This window comes from Lissotriton vulgaris, chromosome 1_1, assembly GCF_964263255.1.
Source record: "Lissotriton vulgaris chromosome 1_1, aLisVul1.2, whole genome shotgun sequence".
Taxonomy (NCBI): domain Eukaryota; kingdom Metazoa; phylum Chordata; class Amphibia; order Caudata; family Salamandridae; genus Lissotriton; species Lissotriton vulgaris.
In genome coordinates this window covers 215,160,766-215,182,910 of record NC_141685.1, presented here as the reverse complement: position 1 = coordinate 215,182,910, position 22,145 = coordinate 215,160,766, and the positions used below count along the sequence as shown (strand labels likewise).

Genomic DNA, 22,145 nt, shown 5'->3' with positions numbered 1-22,145 from the left:
GAGAGAGATGTAAAAAATCACAGGCCCCTGGATAAATATCCCTAGTGGTACCATGTCCTGATGTCACAGAATGAGGGGCACAAGGCCATACCTATAGCAGAATATGCTCTATACAAATGCCTCAAACATAACCCAGCAGTCCAGCCCCACACCCCACTCCAGCTCTTAAATTTTTTCAGTAGGCACCAATTAAATGATATGTGGCAGATTAAATAGGTCAGTACTCAGAGATCCCTCAAAAACAAACATTGTTTATGAAAAAAACAGCTTTGGTGGTGCTGATGGGCTCACCCTTAGTCCTGGCTGTGCAGACTTCTCCTTGGTGCTTGTTCTCCTTCCCTCCACTCACGCTGCAGCTCTCTGTCCCTCCACACTTGTGTCATAAAAAGTTAACATTCACAAGGGACAGAGGTACAAGCAAGATGTACCTTTGCCCCTTTGCTCCATGCAGAGCAATAATTAGCTAAATATAGGGAGAGACTAAGAATGCTATTGATTGTATGCAGACTCAGGACCTTTTATCACTCCAGGCAACACTGTTGTCATTTCTACAGAACCTCAGGGGTGTTGACCAGCCAATGAATCATGAGCCATGAGAGCAAGCCAGTGAGATAATGCAGGCACCTGCAACCCTGTGGTGTTTAGTGGGACTTCAACCTTTCAAGGGCCCCCCAATCCTCCATGGGACCCACATTCAGCCCAAGGCCCATGAGTATCTGTGAGATACATAATTTTAAGAAAAGTCACTCGAACAAGCCCTCCTGAAGTAATGCATGGTTCAGGGACAGGGCAGCTTTAAGGAGGTACTTCTTCAAACTCATTTTTGGTATTTCAAGGTGCATTTTCCCAAAAGAATTGTCTAGAATTCAAAGAGTGTAGGAACCTGTCTGGTGGGGTGTTAGGGTCCTTGAAGGGTTGCCTCAACATTATTTTATTTTTATTCATGTACAGCCAAAAATGAATGTATCATGCAAAAAGAACCATTGATGGACAGAATGCTGAACAATGTCAGACATTCACCCCAGTACAGAGATCTGGGCCTAAATCCATTGTTTGTTTGCTCCCCATGGCACTCAAGATTAGACTAAGACATATGCAAAGCAGTCTTGACCCTTTTCCCCATGGAAATAGTCCAGCCCGAATACCATGCCAGGTCCTCCATGGACCGGAAACAAGCACCCTTGGACCGGTTTCGGTGTAACATCCCTCATCAGCCATGCAACCCATAACATTCTCCTTTCCTCGCCTGTTGCCCATTCATTAACCTATTTTTCCATTACTAAAACACATGGGCATTTAGTTGCAACCATTGGATTGTAATATTTCATTTTGCTAACAACAAACCCAAGGCTACAAATCTGAAAACTAATTTTCTTCTTTTAAATAAGGCAAGTTGTCCAATGATACAGAGAATATACAGCCATGTTACTACTACCTGCCTTTACCTGTTAACCACAGTGTTCCAGAAACAACAGCATATTATTACACTAGATGGCACATTTATTCACACTATGTGGACTAGATAAGTGAAGTAAACTCTCTGTAGGTATTTCTACTGAACAATCTTAAAGCAGGGATTGTTAGTGTACCTGGCCCTATACTGTAATATTGTGGAGGTTAGATTTGTACTGTATCTTATTATTCAGCAGCTGCGAGGAGCCAGGTGCCAGCATAGACTGGTCTCAAAATACAGAAGTTGCATGTGGATTTTATAAATCATAAATTGATACAGAGGTGCTGCATGAATAATACACAGCCAGTGACAGGCAGTTGATCAGCAAAACAGTACGGGGTTTCCACTCATTTATCCAATCATTAATCAGAAAAAGGTCCTTAATTATCCATGAGCATGAACGTATGAAATATGCAAGATTTTGTCATTTCTCAAGGTCTTGCGGTGACAGCAAAAGTACTACCTAAATAAAATGGATTCCACCACTAATGGCAAATCTGGGAATGCTCCAAAATCCATGGGTGGATGCCTGAGAACACCCACACTCCAGCTATGGAATGCCTCCATGGGGCAGTGTACAGCGAGTTGTGCTGCCTTGCGTTACTCCAGATTCATGAAGCCATTCAGGGGTCGCCAGGTGGCTTTGCTGGCTTGATACATCTCACTTTGGTTTTGTGTTGCCCTTGTGCACACGTCTTCTGTAGCCTGCCATGCACTTTAATCTTGTTTAACCCCTTTGCTGCAATTTGACCGCAGCACTAGGGGGGAGGGGGAGCCAAGCGGCGCTCGCATGCTCGTGACGGAACCGCTCCGTCACGAGCCTCGGTTGAGCTGTGCTCATGACGGAGCGGTTCCATCATCGCCCCGCCCGCTCAATGGAACATCCAGCGCAGGCGCGGAATTTGCGCCGCGCAGGCGCGCCGAGCGGGCCATGACGGAACTGCTCCGTCATGAGCACAGCTCAACCGAGGCTCATGACGGAGCGGTTCGGTCATGAGCATGGAAGCAGTTAAGTGGTTCACATCTTCAAGCAGACAACTACCTAAACTGCTGTGACTGGCAGGTTGCTGGAAAGGGAGAGTTAATGACCTCTTGGATCTCCAGGTTAGTGTCCGAAGCAGTCCATGTTTTCACAGTGACAGATCAATGTCAGGAGTTAACCACACTCTTGAGTGAGGGGATGCAAAATACTGAATCAGAACAGTATATGTTCTGTTATCACTACCTAGGTCCAGTGACTTATGTTACATTGAAAATGACCCCAAAGCTGCTTTTGTGGAACCATCAGCAGGGCTGGAAATATGGATACCAAGGTAAGGCATAACCACTATACAGTGTACACAGCAGACAGAACTTCAATGCACAGCCAATGTTAAATATAGGATTTGTTTCACTGTTACTGCTATTTGATCATAAATGCAGCTGCTGATATGTTGGTAGATTGCTCTGTAACCTTGGAATGACAGACAAGAGTCTTGTAGCACCTGTTGGAAACACTGCATAATACTTTGTCCTCTTTCCTACTGCAACTCTAATCTGCACCCCATCTCCCCTTTCCTCCGCTTCAGGTGCTCCATGACTATATAGTCTTTCCATCATCTTTCTCTTTCAAGTTCACATCTCTAAAATGTATTCACTCTTTACCATTCTCTCTACATTAGGTCTCATATTACTTCTCTGTTTGAATCCACTTATCAAGCTTCGCCTTCAGACCCCATTGTTAATATTGTTTATTACACGGGTTGGTAAACACTGTTCTGGGTGTGGATCACACTTTATGTACTATGAGGCCTTTGTGGTACAAGTCAGAGAACTTCAGGTAGTACCTAGAACATTATTTTCTGATACTTTATGCTTGTTCTATTTATTCTTTTGTGACTGTCTCCTACCTTATTGCTTGTGTCATCTTTCCCTCAATCACCTACCCTCTCATGACCCTCCATCCCCAGAGCATCACTCTCAACCCGGTACCTGAGATTCATCACCAGGACAAGGGATAGCCAGGCAGTGTGGACCCAGAAAGCCATCTGCAGACACAAACCTTGAGGTTCATTTCCACTAGGGACTTCAACCAGAGGGAGGAAAGTCTCTGTGTGGTAAATGTGTACTCTTGCTGGACGTCAACACTAGACTCTGCCTCAGAAGGAATCCCTCGCGGTATTAACAGAATCATGTTGCGTAAAGGATGTTTTCCACCAAGATGGCCTCCTGACTGAAGGGTGGGCAGGGATTCCTACATGGCAGGAGCACCTTGGATGGAGAGGCTTGTTGGAGACTCAAAGGGCCTGATTCACAAAGGTAAACCTACACTTTTGCAAAAGTTTACTCTTTTTTTGTATTTACAAACTATGAGTTCAGTATTGCTAATAGTAATTTTACGACTGTGGAGGCTCCCGACATATAGCGATAGGCCAGGCCAATCTTTCTATGTGCGACGTCTCTGCCAGGAGTGCAGAGATTCAGTAGTCATAAAATTCCATCAGATAAGTTAAAGTTGTAGTTTGTAAATACCTCAAAAATATAAAAAAGACAAAATTGTAAGTTTGCCTTTGTGAATCAGATCCCCAGTGTCAACAGAGTAGTAATTTTAGATTGTATTAAACAAGCAGGGCCAGACTGGGAACAGAAAACAGCTCTGGCAATTCCATCCGAGTGGCCCGGGTTTGGGGTGGTGGTGGGGGCCTTGCGGGGTTGGCAAGGGCATGAGGGGGGTGCTACTGAGAACCTGGAGGAGGGGGGTGCTAGTGTTAAGCACCCCTGCCACTTTTGTGACAGGTGGGCAATATTGCAGCACTGCTGGAAAACCGTCCCCCAGTAACAAAACCGCCCCCTATGGGTCAAAAACCGGCGCACACCCATCCGGCCCAACAGGAAAATGTCTTCTGCCCGCCACCGCCAGTCCTGCCAAGGTACTACGGAAATGTCTTATTATGTTATTCAATTCATTAATGTAATGTTTATTCAACGTCATTGTAATTGCTTCCGTGTACTTGCTTTTTATTTCCTTTTTTTAAATGTCAACATGCTGTACATGAATGCAAACAACAAGACAACACTGTGAAAATAAACAAACTATTAACTGAAGCATCATAATGATGGGGGGGTAGGAGGGAGAGGCCCAGTCAGCTGATCATCTTTTAGAAGATAGCAACATGAGGTAAACGTTTTGGCTGAGGGATCAGAAAGAGATGGGATGGTCAAGAGATTAATAGACAAGTCACAAATGCACTGAAGAAAAGGAAGGGAAAGGCATCCAGAAAACATTTGAAAACAGCAGAAACTGAGGGCAGCTGGAGACTGCATTATAAAGGAGGAATTTGATTTGGATGAAAAAACGAAAGGTTTTCTTTCTGTTTCATCATTTGTTGACTGTAGAAATTAAAATATATCATCTTCATAGGTGATTCCTTAGGTGCATCATTCTCTTATGATTGAAAGGCATCACCAGGCAAATCCTTGAAGTACAATGGAGGTGGTACAGCGGTGGGTGCTGATGTCACACCCTGTGCAGCTGGCGCGGTCGATAATCAGTACGGCATTGGCATTCCTTGCATCAAGGGCATCCCTTGCCCACTGGCCAGTGGTACGCCTGTTGCTTGCATTGGAAGGACTCTTGGGTCTTGAGTGCCGGCATTTTGAACCACAAACAAAGGCTAGAAAAGAAGGGTATGTTGATAAAAAGCAATCACTGATTTGAAACAGAACCAACACTGCTGTATGCACAATTTAAAGACAGACATTATCCACAAAGTGGCTATAAAAATTATCATGAACATCAAGCCCATCAAACCACGTTAGTGTTCCTAGAATAGCATTATTTATGACTGATAATTGCATACACAACAGTATTTAATGTCTCAAAATGTTAAAACCTCTTTAACAAAGGGCCATATGTATCAAAAACAAATTTTGTGAATCTCTAATTGCGATTTTTTATGAATTGCAATTAGAGAATCGCAAAAATGCTATGTATGTAGGATTTTCAAAAATGTTATAGAATCCTACATATTCCTTATTTGCGAATCGCAAATTGAGATTCACAAATAAGGAATACCTTCCTATTTATTCCTATGGGCTAGGAGGCCCATAGGACAGAATAGGAAGACATTCTCAATTTGCGATTAGCAATTAGAGAATCGCAAATTGAGAATTAAATTTCAGGGTTGCAAGGGTGCCAAGAGGACACCCTGTTTCACCCCTGATATATTCATGTGGGCAGATTTTATGCACATACATGCCCTAAGTGCATGTATGTGTGACTTATGTAACTTTAAAAAAATCAAAAAAGTTATTTATTTAATAAAAATTACCACCAACTTGAAGTTAGTGGTAATTTTTCGATTCCTTAAGGCCAAATTGCACTTTTTTTGTGCTTCTTACATTGCATTTAAGGAATCGCAATTTGCGATTCCTTAAATGTTTTTGCAAAATAGGGAATCGCAAATTTTGCTAGTCCTTATTTTGCGAGTTGGTTTTTGTATGATACATTGCACACTGCTAAATTGCGATTGCAAACGCTAAAATTCTGCTAATTTCACAATTTTCAATTGCAATTTAGCTTGTTACATATTGCCCAAAGTAGATTCTTCATATTCAAATATTCAATAGGTGAACATAAAGCGCCCAAATAAAGAGATAATCTACACCAAGCACTATGAGCATTACTCCTTTGGTCAACAAGAGAACACACATTATCTAGCTGGCCCACAGAGCAGAGAGGAGAGAAATGAATGTCAACAACTGGCTTACCTGGGCCACACTTGGGGAGGAAGAATTACACACCGATGTGCAACCAAAACAAGAGACCGCAACAGAAACAAAGAACTCCAGGAATGAGAGCAGCAGAAGAACTCCCAAAATACCGCATCGGTAAGTCTGCAAAAGGCAATGCAGAGCAAAGAAAGAGTTAGCACCGTGATGTGATGTAACATTCTTACAGTGAAGATCTGACTTTGAGTAGTGCAATTATTCAAAGGAGAGAAATATAGGGGCCGATTACGATGGCGGGCAGACAAAGTCAGCCCGCCATCGCACCTCCTAAAGGGACTGGCCGCTATAGTTGTGGCGGTCCCACCAATTCAATTAGGATGGGCCCGCCAGTGTGGCTGGGGCATCCTGTATATTTTACATTGCGGCGGGCGGTGCTGCTAGCAGCACCCTCCGCAACGTAAAATATACCTGTTGTGCTTTTACATGCACAACGTGACAGGCACCGCACAGTGCCTGCCACATTGTACATGTAAATGCAGGTACCCCCATGGCACCCCACACCCTGGGGGCCCGCAACGGGCCCCCAACAGCAGGAACCACAAGCCTTTCCATGGCGGCAATCCAGCCATGGAAAGGCTGCTCTGAGCCTGCATCATAATATGGATGGCGGTGTCTTCCAGACATTGCCACCATATTAAACCCCTTTTTCCGAACGGTCAACTCGTCGACCGGCGTAAAAGTGGCAGACGGTCTTTCCGTCCGCCGCGGTACTTTTCCTATTCCCACCGCCATCCTAATTTGGTAATGGGAATAATTAGGACCATGGCATGAAATCCGCGCCCGCCGGTCTGGCGATGAGGACCGCCGGCCCGGCAGGCGCGGATTTCCCGCCATCGTAATCGGCCACATAGTTCTTAATTTTCAGTCCAATATCTCATTCTTTTCATCTTGTCTTTGCCCCATTTGTGATGCTTGTAGTGTTCCAAATATCAACTACCTTACCTTCTTCATACGTAGACACATTGAGCCTGATTTATTAAATGCTGGGTGGCACATTTCTCCGTCAGAGTAAATTACTCTGCTGCCCTGACGGAAGTGCCAGCCGCCAAACTGAGAAATTACAAACAAGCAGGCTGTCATTTGTTAAAGCACTGGCAGGAAGTGCTGTTACTGTGGTTCCGTCAATGCTTTTTGAAGTTTGGTGCAGGGCTCCATGCTCATGACAGAGTCATGCAACAAAGTGTTTTCTATTTTTGCTTTCAAAAAGAAAACCCAACGTGGAATTTTCTTTTTGAAAATAAAAAACAAATGCTCCCCTCGCTGTGTTGGTCCTTCCCATGGTGAGGAGAGCATTTAGCAGGTTTCACTGCCTCCTACCGCCAGGAATTTCCTGGCAGTGATGGGCAGTGAAAACTGACCTCTAATTCCACCCATTTCAGTCAGGAGGGTCAAAATGAGATGTCTGCCTATAATGACCCTGCCCCCGTGTGCTGTTAGAGGGATTTAATCAAGGCGGAGACATTAAAATTTAACGGCTGAGCCACAGTCTTGACAGTATGTATACTCCATCGCTTTTGTGACGGTGTACATAAACCATCAAGATTCAAATCAGTTCCTTTGTCTACTAAAGTTCTCAATAGAATTAACTGGTAGACCATAGTGCTACAAAGACACTGGATGAGATAAGCTGCAAAGAGACCTTGGCTGAAATAAATACCTTTTTCTATTGTGATATGGAAAACAGCCTATGTTGTAGTGTGACACAGCACAGTATGACCAGTAGTGGACTGAAGCACAACATACCAGGAAGTACTTCCACTTGAAGCCACAAAAATACTTACCTTAAAATCTCTTGATGGACAGTCACTTTCAACCTGACTGAAGAGGTTTGGTTTGTTGCGACTGCTCTGCTTAGTCATCAGCATCTCTTACCAGGTTGTCAGATGCCATTTGGTACTTCAGTCTCCATCTACAAACTGTAAAACATTCACTTCTTCCCCAGATACCTCTCCTTTCTGCCAGCATATTATCCTCCTACCTTCTTCATTTTACCTGCATTTTCCATCCCCTATTTCCCTCTCCCCTAGTCATCTCTGCTTCCTATTCATCACTCATCCTTCTCCTTTAAAACCAACTTTCACCCACTCATTAAATCTCCATCTCTCCTCTCCATGCCTCTAAAATAATTCTCCATTTCAATTTTGCACCTTCTTTCCCACCAATCTTCTATTGGTTTTGTCATTATCTTTATTGCATTTTAGGCTCCTGGTTCATAGGCCTGCACAGTAACCTGATTCTACCTTTCTTGCGCTTCTTACGTTCTCCGGTCCCCCTTGACCACATATCCTTCCCTCACCATTGTAGGAAAGTAGGATCTTTCTGGCATAGATACCCTCACTTTTTTCCTGGTGTCAGTGTGTTTTATAGTTCACAGGGAACCTGCTAACCAGGACCCCAGGGGCAGTGCTCTCGCCTCTAAATTCTCTGGTAAGTACTATGTACACCCCATAATTGACATACTGGGGAACCATTATAAGTCCCTAGTATATGGTACTGAGGTACCCAAGGCATTGGTACACCATGGGTCTCCCATGGGCTGCAGCATATATTATACCATCCTTGGGAGCCCATTCAAACTGTGTCTGCAGAGCTGCCATTGCAGTTTGTGTGAAATGGTGTTTGCACCTTTCTCTATGAATATAAGGTTTCCCTTATATCCCGGTCAATGCATTTTTAACCTATTAGTCACCACTAAGGTAGGCCCACCAGCCCAAGGGCAGGGTGCATGGTTCCAAGCGTATGGAAACTCCTGCATGAGCAAAGGTAGCACTACAAACCACGGATTTCATTCTCTGGGCTTTGTAAGTGCGGGGCAGTTATTACAAAGTATGGCCACTGGCAAGTTGACATGTCCAACTACATAATGGCTGCTCCAAACGTGGTCATGTTTGGTATCAAACATGTTGGAATCATGCAGCTACACTGATTCAAGTGTTAGTTTCATGATACCATGCATTCTGGGGCTCCTTAGAGAATGTTCCAATGCCTACCTGTGTAGCCTTACAGGGTCTGCCTGCCAGCCTGCGCTGCTGCTGACCCTAGAAATAGTTCTGTCCCTGTGCTGATGAGCTTAACTCGGGCAGGGGAAGCTGAACAAAGGATTTCCTGTGAAGGAGAGGTGTGACCACCTCTTCTTTAGAATTTGGTTGGGTGTGGGCTTCAGAGCGCCACCAGACTGCAATGAAGTACTCTTGATGCATAAACCAGTTTGGCCCATTTCAGGGACCCTTGTCTCCCGCTCTGGTGAGAAACCACACAAAGGACGAGGGGAGTGTCCATTCCGCTGTCCTTTGTGTGGTCCTCCTGGTGGTCACTTGAATGTTTCATGTTAAATCTTGGCCCTTGGGACCATCTGACCGACTAGGACAGTTGAGTAGCGTTGCTGACCACTTCTGATAGGTGGGTCATGACGGAAGTCATCCAGTGAACTAATTCCTTAGATTCATCTCGACAGCAACTCCTAGATCCGACTGCCTCTCATCTGAAGACTGTCCAAAGACTATCAGTTGGTGGACACTGTAAGTCTGCTGTTTTTTGAGCCTGGAACAAAGACAGGCATGCTCTAGTGGGAATATTCCTGCTTCATCTTTGTCCCAGTGCTTCTTCATGTTCTGTAACTCCATGCATTCTCTCAGTCACCAAGGACTCAGCCAGCATCCCAGCCGGAAGGAATCTCCCTTGGAGTGAAAAGTCTAGTGAAGAGGCAAAACAATTTTAGCAGACAGTGGTAATTTGGCTCCAGAAGTGACCCCCTATATCAGTAGTCACACATCCTTAGGTGATGAATGCCCCAGCAAGAGTGACTGGCAGCTTGCTGAGCTTTAACATCAAAGCTAGCTACCCCACACAGAGAACTATCCAGAGTGAGGAAGTATGAGACACGAGCAGGGCCCCCTGGCAGGCAAAGGCAGATGGAGCAGAATATTCATCCCTTCCCATCGGCTGATTGCGAAAGAAAATAGACCCAGGTACCGAAATAAAAGGGGCCTCACAAGTGAATTAAATAGTTAAAACAGTGGTTAACGCTTGTAAATTGGTACAATTTTGAACGTCTAAATACAAGCTGTGTAAGTGTTTTACAAGATATGGGAGACTACATGGATTTAAGCTTGCTGCAGTCAATGTTTGTTTTAATGTCAGGCAAATCAGCAGCAAAAACCACCCCAGCAGACCATAAAATAGGCCCACATGCAGTCAAAAAACCAGCCCACACGCTGACCTGTTAGACCTGCCCATTGGGCGCTGCTTTATTGCCATATTTGGCAGTCCTACCCTGCGCCCTCCTCCTCTTCTTTGGGTCCATAATTGGGAATTCATGTAAACACAAACAGAACTTGCCCCATAACATAAAATGTACATATAAAGCGTAATGTTCACCTACTGGTGGGGAGTGATGAGCCGCCTAGCGCATTGCACTGACATGCCTTCTGGTATTCTATTGCAGGAGCAAGAAACAGAAGCTCGTGTCTCGGTTCATTGACTCAGGGGCGGCTTAGGCATGTGCAAGCTGTGCACCTGCACAAGGCCGCCAAACCCCAGGGGCCACCACACCAATATATATCCTTAATATAATAATCCTCTGAGGATGAATACATATTTGCGTGGCGGACCCTGGCAGGGATTTGGCGGCCTCCGGCTCTGTTCCACTTCCAAACACCCAGACCCCCACCTCTTCACTGGCCTCCGCGCCTGCGTTCCTCCTGGTTCCTGATTGGCTGATAGGGAGCCCCTCTTCCGGGGCCCCCTACCTTTGCTCCCTTCCCAGGGATGCCATGAGCCTAGAGCCGCCCCTGATTGACTTGGGTCTATTGTTAGCCAAACAACTGATCACTTGCAGGTGGAAATCACCGGACCCTTCGCACCTCGGAGCCTGGAGGCAGTCATTCATAAATTGGGCACAGGCTGACAGCACTGCCCTGCACAGGGAGGACAGCCTAGGACTTCACAGATGCCCCATACCCACCAGCAACTGGGATGCTATTATCTCTGACTTGCCCCTTCATATTTCTGGAGCTTTTAATAAACTTGGCATCTCCACTCAAGACAGCCCTTACTGGAGCTAAGTTTATTTTTCTAAAGTGTTGGATGACAGTCTTTTTTTAAATACAACTATCTCTTCCTGGTCTCACAGGATAGTTGACAATCTTAGTGTGTCTCAAGGTCCTGTATACTTACATCATGGGAATATGAGCACTCGTAGGGGTAACATTCATCATAATAATAATAATTTCCAAGATCCACACAGCAGAAAATGATGCTGATTCCTGCAGCGCTGGAGCTGAAGATATTCATCACCAGGCTGCCGACCACCTGAGGAGAAAAAAGATGTAGAGTTGGAAGAGTGTTTGATTGCGTAAGTATCGGGTCTGAGAAAGATTTGTAATTGGCATCAAACAAGGGTTGAATGTTTGCGTGGGGGGTGTCATAACATGTCTCTTGACTTGGAGGAAGAGCTGATATCGAAAGCCATGTCCACACTTTGAGCTTAGAGATGGGAAGGAGATGATGTGGAGCTTCAAGGTTGGGGGTGCACTATAGTGTCCCTCACCCGAAGGTGTGATTGCAATGGGGTAGACTACAGTGTCCCTCACCTGAAGGTGTGATTGCAATGGGTTGCTTTGGGCTGCAGGTAGACTACAGTGTCCCTCAACTGAAGGTGTGATTGCAATGGGTTGCTTTGGGCTGCAGGTAGACTACAGTGTCCCTCAACTGAAGGTGTGATTGCAATGGGTTGCTTTGGGCTGCAGGTAGACTACAGTGTCCCTCAACTGAAGGTGTGATTGCAATGGGTTGCTTTGGGCTGCACGTAGACTACAGTGTCCCTCAACTGAAGGTGTGATTGCAGTGGGATGCTTCAGGCTGGGTTTGACTACAGTGCCCATCAACTGAAAGTGTGATTGCAATGGTATGTCTTGGGTTTGAGTTGAACTGGTGTGCCCTGCAACTGAAGGTGCCAAATGTACTGGCATGATTTGGGCTGGACTTGACTAAAGTGTACCTCAACTGAAGGTGTGATTGTAATGGGATGCTTTGGGTGGCCGCACAACTAGAATGTACCCAACTATAGGTGTAATTTCAGTTGGATTCTTTGCAAAGGTTTGTTAGAATGCCAACTTATGCAGAAGGTTTTGGCTATTTAGAAGACCGGCAACAGAAATGCAGCTACTGAGTGTCGTCTACAAGATAGGCAGAACAAGTAGAGCTAGTAGTGTATCAAAAAATGGGGACACAACTGGAATTGCAGGTGAGGCAGGGTAGGATTTAGAGGCTATGCAATGTACCTTAGATTGAGATGAAGTTGGAATAGTAAGTGCAGCTGTTATATCGCTCTTAAGAGTGTTATGGGGCCCTTAGGGACATTGTCGACATTGCTAAGTTAGCATGAGCTGCGCTGCCATGATGCTGCTTTTGCACACGTTACTACATGACTTTGTTTTTGCAAGAATCAGTTTGTGTCTTTCGTATGAGAACGGCCTGCATTCGTGTTGTCTGCCTTTCCTGGAGTTTAGTCTGAACACGATGTGCAAGGTCGATAAAAAATGCCCCTTGTTATTCTGTTCCGGTCAGTCCCAAGAACCTAGACATAACATGCTACACACAGCTGCAATACTGAAGACTTGTGCTTTTATATTAGGTTGTTGCATGTTGTTTTAACACACTTGGAGAAAGCCGTTCCATGGAGAAGAGCGCTGCTGTTCCTATGATGTAAACCTTACATCCAGGCTTTAAGGTATGGGGTCTGCTGTCAAAGTCCAGAGATCGTCCTTTTTTATAAAATAAACTTCTTCTAGTCAAGGGGAGGGTGGTCAGGCCTATAGGCCCCTATTTCCACAATCTTTATTAAATGACTTCTCCCTTTGTATCATATGGAATTATAACAATGCTAACTGTGCTGAGTTTATGCATTTTGCTGCTAGTAGTGGCACGTATTCTGTATTTTAGAGCACATTAGTTAAAATAAACCTTTTGAACTATTTCAGTGACTCTGCCTTGTCTCATTGTGGACAAGAATGAGTGAGTGAGCAAAAGAGTACGTCTTGCTCCCGCTATTCCTGAGAGAGTCGGGAGTGTTGTGTTCTGGGTTCTCTAATCATTTGTAGCTCTGTGATATTTGGAGGAGAACGAATAAGACACTATAGCTAGTCGGTTTGGGATGTTTGGCACTAATGTGGTAGGTTGGCACATTCCTATTCACTGAAGTCCTGTTTTCCTGCTCATAGTTCTGTGAATGTGCAGAATCCCTGCAACATCGCACCACCAACGTTTGGTCCCATTCTTATCTGCGAGATGCTTGAGTAGTGCTTGTGCTTGTCCACAATCCCCTCACTTCTGTTTCCGGAGACAGCTGTGACGTTGTAACCTCCTATTTTGATGTTTTAAAAGGTTTTTTCTCTTTCTTCTTGACCCGTTATTGTGCTGACATGCACTAGGTTGTTAGGTGAATTATGGTGGTTTATTTGACTCAAGCCACTAATCGGGCAGCACTCTTGGTTTATTTGACTCAAAATGGAGTCCCTTATGCTGGTATTGAGCTAATTTTTGTAGTAGCGGCGATGCAGCTTTTTCGCTTTGAAGTGTTATATTCTTGGGTCACCTTTCCGGCGGTGGATGGAATGGATAACTTGTTTCACGAATATATGCCTAAGGCCCTGCTAATGCTTGAGATTCTGCTTACAGCTTGGCAACACCAAATTTGATTTGAGGGCACCCTGCCTCACCCAATAACGCCATTCCATTTAGGTCCTTTATCGATAGATGGGGCCACGTTGCCTATTTCACTGGATCTACCCCACACAGCATCGGCTGACAACAGCGACGCTTACAGAACTGAGCCAGTTACATATGTCTTTAATACGCTTTCATAGAGCTGTTATACAGTTCATGTCACACAACTTACAGATGGGACCACTTGGCGTTGCTGCGCAACCTGCTGGACCTGGTGGTGTAAGCCATCAGTCCCGTCATGGTTAATTCAGTTATGGGCAAGTGACTGCAGAATATGGATGAATTACCATATTTGCTTGCTGACAAATTTGGACAACTAGAGGCTGTTTTTCCAAATACCTCTCCTGTGGAGAAACACGGGATATTGACTATTATTTTGCCTAAAGACTTCAATCAACCAATCAATCCACTTTATTCGATTATTTAAAATCATAAAAGTACAATGTACACTATACAAAAAACAGATTCCAATAAGATCATTTGAGCGATGTACATAAAACAACAGCTTATATCTGTTTTAGACGAACCAGATAACTCATGGTTTAAAAAAATACCATGCAATATTAACCAGAAATGTATATACTGTTTAACCTGGAGCATCTTTTTTTCTCGATCCGTACAGCAGGAACAAGAAAACAAGCAATGTTAAAAATATCCCAAGGGTTACTCAGCATTTGTAGTAACACAGGTCTGACTTGAAAAAGTCCTTTCCAGACAATATAGGGATTAAAAACTTCCTACGGATATCATTATAAAAATCGCAGAACATCATGAAATGTAAAGTGTCTTGTGTAGAATAATTATCACATTGGCAAGGGTCTGCAACCTCAGGTTTACACCTCCCCGGAAGATCACCCAGAGAGAAGTGAATTAAAACGAAACCTAGTCAAGAGCCAGTGATGGAAAGGCTTAGTCACGATTTTCAAGTAGGGTTCAATTAACAAGGTAGTTTTTGGTAAAAAAAGGAGCCCTGGCTAAAGGTTTCTGTAGCTCCTGTTCTTCTCGTTTCCATCATCAGTGTATTCATGAAATTCGTTTTGACCAACTTCACGTCTTCCTTACTGAACCTCAAATAATTCTGGGCGCCCTAATTTAAATAGCATAAGCTTGACAAAAGAAAACTACTTAATTTTCCTGGCTTTGTCCAGTTTGACACAATCCCGCAGGATCTGATGGTTCAGGGTCAATTCCGGATTAAGCCAGGTTTTAAGCCAACCTCAAGATGTCCGTAATATAACCCTGCCCTAATTCCTGGTGAATGGCAAAGGATGGGGTTGATTGGGGTACAGACAGAAGGCTACGCAGAAATGTATTTTCCGATGTCTGCAACCCCGGCTGCTGTTTAAATCCCCATATGGATGAGCCATAGGCCACAATAGCCAGACATTTAGATCCATATATCTTAAGAATGGCCTCTACGGGCCTGGCCTGCCAGGCGCTGGGCAAACCCTATTAAGGCAGTCGTAGATCTAGTGACTGTATTTTTAGAAATGTTATCTTGGGGGTCCCATGAGCCTCTATCGTCAAATAGTACCACTAAATATGTAAAAGAGGTCACCCTGGTCACTTCCACCCCATTACAGTAAAATGATTTAGCTTTCCTATTTCTTTTGCCAGTTGTTATAATATGTGACTTCCCAGTGTTCACAGCCAGGTCCAGAGGTCCAGAGACTGCATGTAGGCGCCAAAATCATCCAAATACTTTTGAAGACCTACCGCAGTATGAGCTAAAAGGACAGCATCATCCGCGTATAGGAGAACCGGGGTTAGGCAATCTTCTACATGCGGAATATCCAGGCTCGCCTCCACTAGAGATTTATCCAGGGCATTAATGTAGAGTGTAAAATGCAAAGGCGCCAATATGCACCCTTGGCGAACGCCCCTATCCGATTTAAAAGACCTAGTATATTTTCCATCCTGGGAAGTCCTAACTGATGCCAGAAGGTCCAGATGAAGATCTGCCAAAAAATAAACTAAACATGGCTCAATCCCCATTTCCAGCAGGATACTTCACAGCTTCGACCTGTTAATGCAATATAAGTCCATAAACACCATCTGCAGGCAACCCTCTTTAGCCATAGTATATTTATTTATTGATAAGTATAAATTAAGACACTGTCCATGGCACTTTGACCTTGCCTAAATCCATACTGTAAATTAGATAAAACCTTATTATCAGAAGCCCAATCTGTAACTTTAGCTAAGACCACCGTACCTAATATTTTTATCACTGAATCAATCAGTGATATGGGTTTGTACCAATGCGGTCCCCTCTCTGACCTTTTTTAAAAACTGGGATGATAATTGAGTGGCACCAAGATACGAGAAACCCTTGCGACCCAGAGGCACTAAAAGCATTTGCTAATATTTTCGCCGAGAATTTAGGGTCACATTTATATAGGTCTGCTGGAACGTTGTTGGGACCTAGAGCCTTATTACTAGAGGTCTCCTTTATGGCTCTCTCAATGTCCTCCTCATTAAAAACAAATGGCACTACTTCCTGCCAAGGTAATGAACTTGGGGGCGGGGGGGAATGCATTAACTCGTTGGAGCCATAAATTGATAAAAAATTGGACAGCCACTGTGCCTCTGTGATGTTATTTTCCTTGGTATCATTCTCCAAACCGGAGAAAAAGGGGGTATTAACAATAGCTCAGAATCTTACTGTCCTTTAAAACCTTTACGGATAAAAGAGCATTCCAGGCCTCTGTCTTAATCTCTGATTATCATGTGTATACAGCTGTCTTATACTGCTTCCAAAGACTCGCTATCAGTACCCTATCACGGGGTAAGCTTTTCAGAGCTAAAACTAAAGAACGGTGAGCTCGGGAACACTTTTCATCGAACCACCTTTTCCCACAATTTCCTCTGGGTTTGGTAGCAATGAACAGATTTGCTGCAATCTGTCTACATATACCATCAAAGGCGGTGAGAACCACGTCTTTGGGGTTTGAAAAATCTGCACAGATTGCCTTCAGACACAGGTCTTTAAGAATCAGGCGTCACTTTAGACCACTTAAGCCTCCCCCCCTGGTCACACGTTACCATAGCACTAATTCCCTGTTTTTTCCCTCCCAAATCCATAATGCCACAACCATTATCCAATACTAATATAACAGGGTTGTGGTCACTTAACACCATCGCTGCTGATGGTATCCTTCTCCTGTGCTGGGCCCTAATGTAAATGGGTGTGGTCATGACGAGCTCAGCTCGTCATGAGCACACGAGAGGTATACCTCATGAAGAGCTGAGCTCGTCATGAGCATCGAAGGGGTTAAAGGAGACAACCTAGCATTATAAAATACTACTTTATCTAACAACAGGGGAGACAGAAATATATAATCAATGATAGTGTCTCTACTTTTACATTTAAACGTGGAGCACCAATCAGATTGAATAAAAAAACAGATTTGAAGAGGTCAGCTTCAGCCAAAAGAGATTCTAGAGCCTCCCCTGAGGTGAGTGTTCAAAATGAGAAATCACAATGACTGTGCCTTAGATCATCATCAATAAAACAGATCACACACGTGTATATTAAAATTGCCCATAAGTAAAATATAATAGGAAGTGGATTGCTTCAACCTATATTCTTCTAAAAACGAATTCAAGAAACACAAATGTTGGTTCCTAAACTCGGATTCCTCAGAATTATAAAAATTAAGAAGTAATAGCTTGGGGTGATAGGGGGAACTTCTACTATCAGACAATTAGGATAGTCTACCTCTATCCTTTTTGAGGAATCCTTTAATTTCAAGCCAGATCAGATCATCTCTTTTCGATCTAAGGCCCGCAATATTCCAGCTGATAATACTACAAGTGGGGGGAAAATTTACTCCTATGTCACCAATGCGAGAGCTAATAGGGGGCAGTACAGAAACACAATCGTTCTTCCCCACCAGTCAATCATTCCCATCCAGCTGTGTTAGTAGCGAGAATCTATTTGAGAGAGGTAAGCCACCCTCAACAGGCCTGGGCAGCAGTGAGACCAGATTCAAAGGTTATTTCTCCCCCCACTACTTATATCCGTGTAAGATACAGAACCATTATTGCGGGAAGGGCAGACAAAAATTAATCTGTTCAGCCGCCCTTAATTCTTCACAAACTTGTGATGTACTTATTGGGGGTTAGAAAAAACCCAATGGTAATGCCCTAATGTCGCCCCCCTGTAGCCCAGAGGCATCCCAAAACAGCCTATCGACTTATTAAAATGGACTATAATGCAGTCGCCTAATACATGTTTGGGGCCATTACCCATCCAGGCCACCCGTCTAGCCATTATAATGTGGGCAGAAAACCCGATTGGCCGATACAGTAATTGTCACACCAATATTTTGTCTTACGTATCAGGACTACCGTTGATTCACAATTAGAAACACTAAGTGGGGGAACCCCCACATGGACCACAACCAAAGGGGTGGCTTCTGGTGGTAGATTGATCCTACAGCCATTATAACTTATATTTCTCTCATGAGGGGCACAGTTCTCATTGAATGTGGGCGATGAGCCTGTAGATGGCAGATTGGCTAGACTTGTGGCTCCTTGGGAGGATTTCCCCCCCTACTATGACCGACCTAAGTTGCTCGCCGTACTACCAATGGAATTGGAATTCACCAGCCCCCCTGAGAATTGTTGTGGTTGAATGCCTAAGACTTTTCCTTGGGAGTTAGACCTGCTCTCTTAGATGTGGTAGGTAACAGACCTGGATTCAAAATAACTTGTGGGGTATGCTTTATATCATTGAAAAAAGTCCAACTTCTCACATTTTTTTATAAGGTCCGCAACACAGGAGTTCATGGTGTCAATAACATCTTTAGCAATATTAATATAGATTAAAACCATGTACTAAACATGTCCTCTATCAATTTCAACAATAACAATTGGGTATTTTCATCCACGTTAGACGGCACATTGGGGGTATGTTTTTTTGCCCCTTTATGCCGCTTGCTAGCTTTTCTATGAGTACCTTTTCCCTCCACAGGCCCCCCCCTTTTTACGTCCCTTGGAGGTTTTTCCAATTCATCCAAAATAAGAACTTCAGGAGAAACACACTTACTTGCTATAGTCTCAGGGTTGTGGGCTTCACTCCTTGTATTTGGGCACTAATCAACTCAATCGGTTCCAATGGTACAGGAGTATGTGAAGGCTGTTCAATTGCCACAATTCCTTTTCTGGAATTTTGACTTGTACTAAGTCTCAGCTCTTTTTAGGCATTAGCTATGTCTTTGTTTAAAGCTCCCACAGCCGAGGTCAAATAAGAAATTATAGATGGAGTCTTTCTAGGCATTTTAGATTTTAAACCCTCCTGGTCTTGACCAGGTATTTGCACTTTCCCATAGATGAATGTTGGAGGGGTGGTCCCGCCCAGCCTCTTTCAGGCTTTAATGGGCGCGGACGGGCCGCCCTTGACCCAGGCTGCGCCTGGGAATGCCCGCGAGTGTCTCGCACTGCGGGATAGGCATGCTGGATTTACTGGGCCTTCTGGCATCCTGTGATGACGTCCTTCGCAGGCGCCAAGCAATGCCTCCTGGGAACTGTGGTTCTCTGCTGGTCGTTCCCCTGATGGCCTGAGGCAGAAGCAAAGTGGCAAGGAGGTGGATTGGTATGGCGTTTCCCTCACGGCTATGGTAAGCATCAGGTAGGTGTAAGCAGCCATTCCCCTCACGGTGTGAGTGACTGTGGTTTGCGCGTTCCACGCTGCGGGAGGGCGAGCTGGTTTTACAGGGCCTTATGGAGCCCTGTGATGATGCCCTCCGCAGGCGCCAAGCAAAGCCTGCTGGGAACTGTGGTTCTCTGCTGGTCATTCCCTCACAGCTGGAGCCGGCAGCAAAGTGGCGAGGAGGTGGATTGGTATGGCGTTTCTCTCACGGCTATGGGAAGCATCAGGTAGGTGTAAGCAGCCATTCCCTTCACGGTGTGAGTGACTGTGGTTTGTGCGTCCCACGCTGCAGGAGGGCGAGCTGGTTTTACAGGGCCTTATGGAGCCCTGTGATGACGCCCTCCGCAGGCGCCAAGCAATGCCTGCTGGGAACTGTGGTTCTCTGCTGGTCATTCCCCTCATGGCTGGACCTGGCAGCAAAGTGGCGAGGAGGCAGATTGGTATGCCGTTTCCCTCATGGCTATGGGAAGGATCAGGTAGGTGTAAGCGGTCATTCCCCTACGGTGTGAGTGACTGTGGTTCTCCGTGGCATAAACTGACTCTGCTGTTTGGTTAATTCATGGGGTTATCTCTCGCCCTTTTTCCCTATTTCAATTTAAGTCATGCATTCAACATTTTATGATAGGCTGTTTTGAACCACTACATTAAGTGTGATCCCTCCCTTTTACTTACAGATGTCAGAGGGAGGGTAGGGAAGTTTTTCTTACAGGGGAGAACTGCGATTCCACAGTAGGACATTACCTTGTTTGCAAACACGTTAGGTTGCATGGCGCTAGTAACGTTTCAGTGCCTATTCTGGCTTGTGTTTTTAAAGAGACACCAGTGCCATCAATAATTCCTGCTTTTACATTGCTTACAAATGACGGTTATATTATTTTGTCTAACCAAGACTGCTGTGGTTTACAGGCAGGAGTCCCATATGTAGTAACAGTTTCGCAGCGCGTAACTTGCTGTAGCAAAGTGATTTTTCCACCCAAGCATCTGAGTGTTGATAGTTCAATTTGGCCTTCCATTTCGACTTTAAATACATGCAGATTTCAACAAGTTGAGCAGTCTCAAAGTGCTACTATTACAATAAGAGGTGTCTCACTTCGACCCGAGAGACCTTCGAGTTACAGGTGGCTAGGACTTCTAGTGAGATGCAGTCCCTTTTGAACACAAACCTCCCACAACATTTTGGGGAGCTCATACACCAAATATTTATTGCATCTGACACAAAAGGCCTTGCACACTCTTTTAAATGTGTGGGATCTGACCTTGTGACTTCATTTCAGACGGTATTTGGAATAATGCCGGGTTTTATTCATTCTATCTTTTGCAGTGTCTTCGGAGGGTTTCCCTTAATTTTGGTGTTAGGCCCTGGAATCCTGCTTCTCCTGTTCCTGCTGCGCAATGGCTGCTCATCTTGCGGTAATGTACAGACCAAGCGAGTTGCAGCTGTACCATGATTGCATGCAACAGGATTTTGGATGCTTGCCGTTTGCAACTCTTGGCGTCAGTTATGGATTCACTTTTATTTATTTATTTATTTATTTATTATAAAGTTTTGTATAGCGCGAACAAGACCCGTGTGTATCAGAGCGCTTAACACAAGAGAGAAAAAGTGTAAACATATATATAAACAGTTAGCGAGCAACCGCTGTGAGGTAGATGATATATATATTCGTAACATGAGAGAGAAAAAATGTAAACATATATATAAGCAGTTAGCGAGCAACCGCTGTGAGGTAGATGATATATATATTCGTAACACCTGTGGACGTTAGCGTACATAACTATGCTATGACAGAATTATTCACAAAAGCATGTATATATAACAGATATGAGGTAGCTCGGTATATGTTCATGCAAGATGCTGTTCTCCTGTTCACTCAAAGTAGCCAATTACTAATGGCCTTTCGGTTGTTCTCATATCATAGGATACGTATTCCATTATAGAATGACCTGTGCCTCCCTTTCTAAAGGCGTACCACATCAGTACTGGGCAGCAATAAATCCGAGCCAAGAACCGTGTACTAAGTAATGTATCTATTCATCAGCAGGCTCTTCACTTCACGCTTGAATGTTACTAGATTCTGGATCTTCCTGATGTTTGGAGGGAGTGAGTTCCAGATTCTGGGGGCAGCTCCTGAGAACGCTCTGTCATAGGTTTTTTTCTTTCGGAAGAAGGCTGGCTGTAGAAGCAACTCCTTAGCACTCCTAGCTGGTCTGTTGCCACCGGACAACTGAATTTTCTTGGCTAGATATCTTGGGGTGTTCTCGTGTAATGCTTTATGTGTGATGCATGCTATCTTCATTTGGATTCTTGCTTCATATGGTAGCCAGTTCAATACTTTCAGCTGCGGGGATATATGATCATATTTCCTGGTTCCGGTGATAAGTCTTGCCGCAGTGTTAAGGCATGCTTTCAATGGTGCTGTGGACGTTTTTGGTAATCCAGCCAGGGTAGTGCACCCATATTCAATCCTCGAGATAACTAAGGATTGGATTGCCATTTTGAGGTCGGACTCTGTGATGTAAGGTTTCAATTTTCTTAAGTAG

General features: G+C 44.4%; 2 protein-coding genes across 8 annotated transcripts in view; both read right to left on the bottom strand.

The window, feature by feature from the left end:
* Positions 1–500, bottom strand: part of LOC147740919 (membrane-spanning 4-domains subfamily A member 4A-like) — a 151,534-nt gene extending 151,034 nt beyond the window's left edge. Inside the window, exon 1 of one of the 5 annotated variants that reach the window (XM_086952201.1) lies at positions 292–500. The gene's annotated coding sequence lies outside the window, so the exon portion shown is untranslated. Of the gene's footprint in view, positions 1–157 lie in introns of all 5 variants that reach the window. The other 4 variants (XM_086952203.1, XM_086952202.1, XM_086952206.1 and 1 more) reach the window with 4 other exon arrangements.
* A 3,929-nt stretch (positions 501–4,429) lies between these two features.
* The window catches only part of LOC147740917 (membrane-spanning 4-domains subfamily A member 8-like), a 244,366-nt gene continuing 226,650 nt past the window's right edge, over positions 4,430–22,145 (bottom strand). For all 3 annotated transcript variants that reach the window (XM_086952198.1, XM_086952199.1, XM_086952200.1), the window contains 3 exons: positions 11,399–11,533; positions 6,203–6,328; positions 4,430–5,106 (listed from right to left, as the gene is read on the bottom strand). In XM_086952198.1, coding sequence (XP_086808324.1) covers positions 4,981–5,106; positions 6,203–6,328; positions 11,399–11,533 — 387 coding nt within the window. In that variant the 3' untranslated portion in view covers positions 4,430–4,980. The remainder of the gene's footprint in view (positions 5,107–6,202; positions 6,329–11,398; positions 11,534–22,145) is intronic.